The sequence below is a fragment of the Branchiostoma belcheri genome, unplaced genomic scaffold (assembly GCF_001625305.1).
Source record: "Branchiostoma belcheri isolate BF01 breed outbred unplaced genomic scaffold, Haploidv18h27 scaffold90, whole genome shotgun sequence".
NCBI lineage: Eukaryota > Metazoa > Chordata > Leptocardii > Amphioxiformes > Branchiostomatidae > Branchiostoma > Branchiostoma belcheri.
In genome coordinates this window covers 1,303,663-1,313,406 of record NW_017804576.1, presented here as the reverse complement: position 1 = coordinate 1,313,406, position 9,744 = coordinate 1,303,663, and the positions used below count along the sequence as shown (strand labels likewise).

General features: G+C 51.9%; 1 protein-coding gene across 1 annotated transcript in view; it reads right to left on the bottom strand.

The window, feature by feature from the left end:
- LOC109487930 (isthmin-1-like) overlaps positions 1 to 9,744 on the bottom strand; it is a 41,025-nt gene that overhangs the window by 15,046 nt on the left and 16,235 nt on the right. The window contains exon 2 of the mRNA XM_019792032.1: positions 4,453 to 4,804. Coding sequence (XP_019647591.1) covers positions 4,453 to 4,572 — 120 coding nt within the window. The 5' untranslated portion in view covers positions 4,573 to 4,804. The remainder of the gene's footprint in view (positions 1 to 4,452; positions 4,805 to 9,744) is intronic.

Below are 9,744 nucleotides of genomic sequence, written 5' to 3'. Positions count from 1 at the left end.
TGTGTGTGTGTGTGTGTGTGTGTGTGTGTGTGTGTGTGTGTGTGTGTGTTTGGGGGGGGGGGCATCTGTGCGTGTGTGTGTGTGTCTCTCTGTCAGTGTGTGTCTGAAAATATTTGATGAATTGTGATACTTGTATCTGAGAAATCGAAAAGCGTTCGAAGAAATGAACAACTACGGTCCTGCATGGTCCGACAGTGAATCGTGAATCGGTACCTTTATACTGAGCGTATCGCCCATTTAAAGTTGAACTCAGCTTTAGATGACTACAGACGGAGCAAATTTTCATCCCCTCGTTATCAGCGGCCGGATCATAGCAGTTGCGTGTTATCCGGCGCTCGGGTGACCGTGGATCAACAACCGCAGAGCAAACCATCATGAGATACTGTGTCAACCTCCGTGTGTCAACCGGGCCGAGCTAGCCTCTACCAGGCTTCGGGAGGCGGCTGGAAAGAAGAGAAGAAGTTGGCCAAATAGAGAGATAAATGCCGAGGGAGTTGGTCCGCTAGAGAATACGTGGGTGCGGCAAACTGTACTCTCTAGCTAATCTCCAAGCAGATGTTGGCGCAAAAAACGGTATCAAATTGGCCAGGCAGTATCCATTGGCCAGACTGTAACTATTAGCCACCCTATGGCTACAGCCTGGCCAATGGATACTGCCTGGCCAATTTGATACTGTCTTTTGCGCCACCTAAACATCTGCTTGGACATTACTCTCTAGCGGACCAACTTCCTCGGTATGTTATCTCTCTATTTGGCCAATTTCTACTCTTTCCAGCCGCCTCCCGAAGCCTGGTAGAGGCTAGTTCCGAGTGTCCGGGATATTTGCTCGCTGCTCCTTATGGCACGGAGACCGTGTAAACAGGTGCACCCCGCCCGGGACCGGGCAGGCCTCGCAACTAGCTGTTACTAGCGCGGGAGTCGCTCACTCGTCGCACAAGATGGCATGGGAGAAGTACCAATCCAATACTACTTCGCAATTCATTCTACTGTTCGAAATACGGTAGTACCATTGCAGGTGCACCTCTCCCAATCTCAGGGACCGCAACTTAGTTGTGAGGCCTGTCCGGTCTTACTAGCTGTTACTAGCGCGGGAGTCACTCACTCATAAGAGGTTGGGAGAAGCGTCAACCCAACAGTAACGTTACATACGTGCACATCGCAACTAAGTATCGTTCTACCGTTCCGTATACAGTGCCACTACAATACGGACTACAGGTCTATTATGTTGTGCAATGTCCCGACTTTATGTGTTTGTTTGTTTGTTTGTTTGTTTGTTTGTTTGTTTGTTTGTTTGTTTGTTGGTTGGTTGGTTGGTTGGTTGATCGATACACAAGTTGGTTGCTCAGTAAATTTCACAATTAAGGTCGTTCTGCTGAACTTTTGTGTGGAGCCCATGTACATGCTAAACTACATGTACTGTGTCAATGGACGTAACTAAAGTACGAGTAATACAGAACACAACTACAGTCTGATCTGCTATAAGGTACACTACGTTTGCTAATGTAAACTGGCTCCTTCTCCTCTCGCTCACACAGCAATGTCGAGTCTACCGAGATCTACTCTCCAAGCACAGTTTTAGGCCTGGGCTTATTTTTAACGTGTTTGGGCTTACTTGTGGCGTTATTGGCCTGGCTGCAGAAAAAAATATGCCAGTGCAAAAATTAAAATCCGATAAAAAAAACGCCTAAAACACGTTAAAAATGCGCCGAAGCCCAAACCTCTGCTTTTTTATTTATTCCAACATGTAATCACCAGACGTGGTGACGGCCCACTCAAGTTTTATCAACTTATATTAATGCCGCCACCAACACAGGGGACAAATACATGACAGGACAATACTCATTTACACCTGAGCTAAGTGAGGAAAGTCGTGTAAAGTGCCTCTCCCAAGGGCACAAGATCGGTGGCATGTCAGGACTCGAACCCGGGACCTCTAGGTTCCGAGTCGCGCACTCTGCCGCTACGCCACACGACCCCACAACCTCTGCTTGGATCCGGAGAGTACCGGTAGAACATATTGTTCTCGTAACGATAACATTGTGTTTTGATTACGGGGTGCGCAGGCCGTGACGACCCCCTCTCCGGGACCGTTTCCTCCGAGCCCGCCGCGCGGCTCTTTCATCCCGGTAACAATCTCCCGCCAATCTAGCCTCTACCAGGCTTCGGGAGGTCGCTGGAAAGAGTAGAAATCGGTCAAATAGAGAGAGATAACATGCCGAGGGAGTTGGTCCACTTGAGAGTACGGGAAACTGTTCTCTCCAGCGGACCAACTCTCCCAGCATGTTATCTCTCTCTATTTGACCGATTTCTACTCTTTCCAGCGGCCTCCCGAAGCCTGGTAGAGGCTACCGCCGATCCCCAGGCACGAGATCAATCTCTAATCTACGAGCAGATCGTAAGAAACCGGCAACGCTGTAGCCTCTACCAGGCTTATGAGGCGGCTGGCAAGAGTAAAAATTGGCTAATAGACAGATAACATTACGATATCATGCCAAAGAAATACAGATTCAGATACATTTCAGAGCGACAAACTGTACTCATTTGGATAGCGAACTGACTCCCCTGGCATGTTATCTGTCTAGCCGATTTCTGCCCATTCCAGCCTCGTCTGAAGCCTGTTAGAGGCTAGAAGGAGATTTAACTGACCCCTCCTGATCATTACTCTGCAGGTCGCCCGACAAAAAATACCAAGAAAATCCCAAAAAGCCCCAAAATGCAGTACCCGAAGTAACTACTAGTATACACAACTTACGCTACAGTTCCTGAACATATTGCAAGACGGAAAGAAGACGCCAACATGACAAAACAGGACTCAGATTGCAGGAGTACATTTATCATTTGAGTGGTTATTAGTAATTAGGACAGTGCAGATCAACGCTATCCCAAACCAACATCATCCAGATTTAATTTCAGGCCAATAAGCACAAAATCTCTCCCGTATATCTGGTTAGAACTAGTAGCGAAACAAAATTTGTGTACGTGTGTGTAAAGGGAGGGGGGCAGTCCGACCATCTGGCGGCATCCCTAGTAGGCTACCGAAGCGGCGGCGTATCCTTTACACGATCTGTATCACTACACGCCGCCGTTTCGTCAACATGCCTGCCCTGTAGGCTGTACTACTACTGTGTACAACACACCGACTCGCCTGCCCTGTACTACTGTATACAACACACCGACTCGCCTGTCCTGTACTACTGTATACAACACACCGACTAGCCTGCCCTGTGTGCCTGCTGTATGTACAAGCGAACCTGTGTGCTGCCTGCTGTGTACAACACACCGACTTGTGAAGAAGCGGGGCGTTTATAGACTCTCCTCCAGTTTTATGATGTGGAAACAAAAGAACTCAATTAGCGTCCTGGCGCGGCGCGTGTGAGTGAGTGGACCAGAGGTGAACTGTGGACCTCATCACGTTTGGTAAGACCGTAGGCCTAGCCTCCACCAGGCCTTCCTAACCTAAGGGATGCTAGACCCATAGCACAGCACACTATACTCAATATTCAGTGTGCAGGGTAACTGTGGGCCTAGTGTGCTATGGGTCTGGCATCCAGGCCGTATCCTAAGGGAGTTATGATACTAGTACATGTAGTAGAATTCGGCAAAAATAGGGCCTGACAGGCTAGGGGAGTGGGTTCAACGTCGTAAGGTTTCTTTTTTTCCCTAGATTTTACATGAACTCTACAGTGGCCAAACTCCGAATTTCGCTACTATTTTTGACATTTCTACTGTTGTTGAGCCCGCGTTGTTAGTCCGGTAGAGGCTAGTAAGACCCGGTAATGGACAGGAACAATCCCGAGAAAGGAAAATATACAGTCCTCCACAAGGCAACATCGTCCCGCCCTCGGAGGACATGGCCGGTCGTGCCGGCCGGTCTGACCTGGACAAAGGCAGGGGTTTACAGGATCTTACAGTGCGTAAGGTGCGGAACAACTTCCCGGCACGCCAGCACGGGGCTTCTGTGCTTCTGGGGCCGATGGATGACTAACAGACGCCGGGGCGCTGAGCTGAGGTTCGCCGTACAGAAGGAGCGCACGTCGATGTGTTCTAGTACTAGCCTCAGAAGCAGACGCCTCTGCCGGCTGACTTGTACCCGTCTGATTCGTCACTCGACGCCTGGACCAACAAGCGAAGTCTCAAAGCGTCCCGGTCCGCACGCCTGGCTTCCCGCTTGTATCGCCGCTAAGCCCAACTTGTTATTCTTATCAGTGGGTGCTGGTTTCTCGTGTCCCCCCTCTGCCAGCCCAGTGCACACTCATCTGACGACATTCCGCATGCTAGCGGGCATAGCGCGCGCGGAAGCCGGCCCAACGATAAGGTTTCTATACGTGCAAATCCCTCTTCTTTCTCACCCTCGTTACCCGTCATAACAAGAAGAAAACAAACACGGAATTCCTCTTTATCAGCACCCCTTTCTCGTGTTTGACGTTACAAGGGAAGGCTGTACGGTCTTACCTGTGTCTGTGGGCCCAGTACGGGGAGGCCGTCCGTCCGACGCAAACCCCCGGCCACCAGGAGGCCGGCCACCGCCGCGGAACACAGCACCGCCCGTACAACCCAGTCTGCGGCGCCCATGCCGCGGCCGTCCCTGCTCGCAGGATCGCGGTGCCTGCCTGTACAGTAGGCCCGAGGAGAGCAGCCGCCGTCTGTTGGTTCCCGCCGAGCCGATGTCCAGTCGAACGGGGCTGCAGGGTTCGGGCACGACTCACTGGTAATGCGGTATTTAACAGTCACGGCCGCCGCTGCTTACGTCGGTGCTGTTTGAGCTGTTTCCGAATGGTCGGCATCAAAGAGCGCTGCCAGCCCCCTGGAACATGGAAGGAATTAGGGAGGGAAGTTTAGAAATATTCCTTTGGTGTTGGTGGCTACCCCTAGTGTCAGACGCCGTCTCTGCCAGGCCTACCCGCTTCATGGTCAGACTGCACTAATGCACGCGGCCCGGCTGAGACTACGGCGCCGAGCCAGTCATGTTTATTTAACATCATCCCGCTTTTGTGGGTCCCGCCTTGGTCCGCCGCCGGCCCAACCAACCAGCGGGGCGACACCAACCCGTAAACAGGGGTGGACAGCTCTCGCGCCGGCGCTAGGTGACCCGATCCGACCCTTTAATACATGTCAATAGCAGGGTATGTTCATACAACAACATTTCACACGGTCCGAACTTCTTTAGCAAACACGCGGCATCTCGCGCAGTTTTTGTTTTCGTTTCCTTCCCTCTGGTACAACACGCGCGCCCAGCGCTGGTTCTACCACCCTCCCCTCCCCTCCCAACGTCCACCCACACCCAGGCAGGAACGATTAAAACACTACTAATACGGCGGCCGGCCTTCCCTCCCCCCGTCGGAAAAATATTTGGCGCTATTCAGTCAACTCGTGGCTCATTCTCATCGAGTTTTGCGTGTGTGGCTGTAAGGGGAGATCGCACCGTTATAAAAAGCCCGGACGTTCTTGAATGGCGAGGCTGAGAGAGGAAGACCCCTCAACCCCCGGCGCTAGTCGCCTGCCTGCGTGCCCCTCTCCTACTACCAGCCTTATGCACGACAGGAAGGACGGGCAACGCAAGAACAGGCCGCGGTTCTGCACAGGCTGTTCTCTTGCCTAAACTATGACCACTTGTGGTAGCACGGAGCATGCAGACGGACCTCTTGTGTCAATACCCGGGGCCCACTTAGTCAAAATAACATGCCGCGTTTACTTTTGAAAGTAACCGCTACATATCATAACTCCCGGACCGTTAAGACTTAAGCTGTACACACGCACGATTGCCCCGAAAGAGTTTATCTCGAGGTCCGACGAGCAACAAAAGGGGGCGTTTTCCCCTGCCCAGGTGACAACTGCTTCATCAAGACGAGCACAGCACGGTCTGTATCTGTATGTCTGTATAGCCGGTATAACCGCCCTTCGGCGTAACACACCAGCTTCTGTATCTGTATAGCCGGTATAACCGGTATAACCGCCCTTCGGCATAACACACCAGCTTCTGTATCTGTATAGCCGGTATAACCGCCCTTCGGCTTCGCAGGCACGCGGCGCGGCGGTAGCTAGCTATGTTACACTGAACGACTTGTTACACTCAATCTTCTGTAAAACTTTCTAGTGATGATGCCCCAACTGTGCCTGGTGGCAACGAGTTCCAGTCTACGATAGTTTCTCGGAAAATACGAGTTTTTGAACACCTCAATTCTTGGTTGAAAACTCTGATATTTGAAGGCATGACCGTTTCTTGGTCCTTCTGGGCTGGTATCAGATACTTAGTGGTTGATACGTCCACCAGTTTATCAGTCATTTTCGCCTGGCCGGCTTTCCTCATCAGCCATCGGCAAATGAAATTGTTGCCGCAACATTTCGACCCAATTTGCAGCAGGGACCGTCAAAGAGACGCGCACGGAACACGATACACCGACTCGACTCGGTCGGACGGTCACCGGGCAGCGCGTCGCCAGGCGTGAACGGGGGTTACCTGTTGCCCTACCTGTTGCCCTACCTGTTGTCCTGCCTGTTGCCCTACCTGTTGCCCTACCTGTTGCCCTACCTGAGAATGAGAGTGGGTTACCTGTTGGCTGTTGCCATACCTGTGGACGACAGTGGCTTACTAGCCTGTTGGCCTGTACATGCATGTGGACAGGCTTACCTTTGGTCTACCTGTGGATGAGAATGGGTTACCTGTTGCCCTACCTGTGCATAAGAGATGGTTACCTGTTGCCCTACCTGTGCATGTGGACGAGATTACCTGTTGCCCTAACTGCAGATGCCAGTACGTGGGTTAACACGCTGTTCTATCTGTGACAGCAGAACCCATGCTAAATGAACGTCGGTCTCACCTGTTGCCCTACCTGTGTATGTATATGGACCAGCTTACCTGTTGCCCTACCTGTAGACGACACGTTGTTCTATCCGTGACAGGTCGTGTTGCCCATGCCAAGTGAACGTCGGTCTCACCTGTTGCCCCGAAACCCCCTCTCTGCTCATCAGCCCGACAGGTGCGGCGGCCCTAAGAGCGTAAGACTCTCCGGCGAGGGAAATAAACACGACAGGAGAATGTCAAGACGTGCCACTTACCTGTTCCCCCGGCAGGTACCGGACAAAAAGCGCCCTGTGTGCGGGGAGGTAACACTCGGGCTCACCTGTCCCTCAGGTATGCGGAGCCGCCTCCTTACCTGTCCATCCTTAGTGTGTGGGCAGGTGAGATGGTGACCTTAACACGACAGCACGCTCCAGAACTGACAGAACTTGTCAACAATCATAACTCACGCACTGCCAATTGCCCACTTGCCCAGGGCAAGTAAAAATACTGTTCCGGCAGATGCATGTGCCACTAGACTTGCCCGATTGGACAAGTAAATTTTTTGGATGCAAAGTATAGCCGTTATGGTGTTTGGAGCAAGTCAAACCACCTTGTTTCGATAAATAAAGCATCCAACAAATATAAACTACAAAATAAGATAATTTCCTTGGTGATAGTAAAGATGCATAGAAATATGTATATTTTGGGAAAGTGAAAAGTTGGTTCGGGCAAGTGAAAATGACCTTGTACTATTATTTTTGAAAACTTGTCCAACCCTGGCTGGGTTTGGGTGATGGGTAGTTGGGAAGTGTCTTGTAGGGGGGGGGCGGATTTTTGTGTCCGGCCACCAGCAACACATCTGGTGTGAATTAAGATCAATAAAAGACAGGGACCCACGTGCCTCTTGATCAGTCTTGCCCAAGTCGGGGTCGAGTGCGGTCATGTATCCCCTCAACCTAATCTAACACTGGTGGCAGCGGCGGGGGACGCTACAGTCTTCTAACGATAACGACACACTCAGGGGCCTGTTCTCGACCTCTGGTTCTAGCGGAAAGCCGGCCGTTTAAAAGTCTGAAATTTAAAGGTGTTCCAAAACTAATGATATTGTCTGGCAATTCAGGACCGCCTTACCTACCAGATTTGATATCTTCGAGTCTCCTCGAGCCACCTTTGCTTTACTCGTAGTCCCGACCGTAGTAAAAAAAAACGTAGGTAAAAGTCTCAGCCTTTTTGAGGCCGTAGATTGTTTGTCCACTGTGTTCACTCCGACATTGGAAGGCGGAGCCCTTCCCTCTCCTTCCACCCTCTTTTACCTCCCCAACCGAAGCGTGGTGCCCATTTGACATCTGGGAGGAGTGAGGGAAGTCGTGCAAAGTGCCTATCCGAAGATCGAGACACAAGATCAGTGACATGACAGGATTCGAAGCGAGGACCTCTTGGTGCTGGTCCAAATACCCTGTCGTTACGCCACACGACGCCACCTGTCGGAAGTAACATCTGCAACTGATGGCGAAAAGACGATGTAGGCGATGTGCCAGTGTTGATTTTGCAACGACACGAACAACGCATGGCAACACATACATCATTGCAGTTGGGCGGCGGTACTACGGTCAGATAGGCCCGTTCTACTCTCTGCAAGTGAGAGAGGAACAGGTAAACCATTATTGACGGAGCTGAGAACAGGTTGATCTCCGTGACTGTTTCAATAACCCGTTGCAGGTTATTTAGATTCAGGTTTCCTGCTCCAGTCAAGCGCCGCTCCCACCAAGCAAGCTTACAAATCCCGAGTCCAAATTACCCGTAGCCTGGGTTTCAGACTGTTGTCAGGGCCAGTAAACAGGCCTGTAGCCTGAATGTGAGACTATTGTCATGGGCCAGTACACAGGCCAGTCGACGGTTAGACCCGGTTTCTCATGATCTACCTGATGGGTGTCCCTGGGGGCATGTTGGCCCTGGAGACGAGGCGGTCGCCCGTATTCTGTCCCGCGCATGCAACAGCCTGGCACCCAGGCTAGCCCTGGAGCTGGGAGCTAGGCTGTATACTGGCCCTGGCAACGGTCTGGCATCCAGACTAGCCATGGAACCTGTATACAGGCCCTACCTGTACCCCCCCCCCCCCGTGACCGAGGCAGCAGTCTGGCACCCAGGCTAGCCTGTATACGGATCCTGTAAACAGCCTGGCACCCAGGCTAGCTCTGGAGACGAGGAGCTAGCTACATTCCCTCCCCACCTGTACCGTCCCCCTGGCCGTGGCAGCAGCCTGGTACCTAGGCTAGCCTGTATAAGCCCATGAAACCCTCCCCACCTGCAGCAGCCTGGTACCTAGGCTAGCCTGTATAGGCCCTTGAAACCCTCCCTACCTGTACCGTCCCTCCCAGCCAAACCAGCAGGATGTAAACCGTCATCGCGGCGCGTCCAACGAGGCAATGGAGCATTGTGCGTCCCTAAGCCCTCCTGTCCGACACCCGGATAACGGGCCACTCCAGGCGGCTGGAGAGACCGGCAGATGAGAGAAGCGCCCGTCAGCCGTCAGAAGCCGCGCGCTCATGCGGACAGCGATGGCCTCGAGAGCCCGCAATGCGCCCGTGCCGTCTTGTGTTTTTCCGCAGTATTTCCCCCGCGAGGGCCTGTAGTAGTATTGATTTTTGTAGTAGAATGTAGTTTGTATAACAGTGCGAGAATTGAACTTTATAGACGAATAACATCGATGTTTCCCCACTTTACACACCTAATTTCACATTTTTAATGAACTTAGACAAACCCTCGTAGACTTGCCCTGGCAGGGCATGTTGTTCGTAGTAACGAACCAGCTGGTAGACTAGTACAGTGGCTTCCTACTGGGAGACGTAGAGTGGGACGTCCTTATACTATACACCTTTGTCCATGCTAGAGAGAGACACTGGTCTCGCAGGGCCCGCATTAGTGTCCGCTATGAGAGATAGGACATACTGGAGTAACTTTAT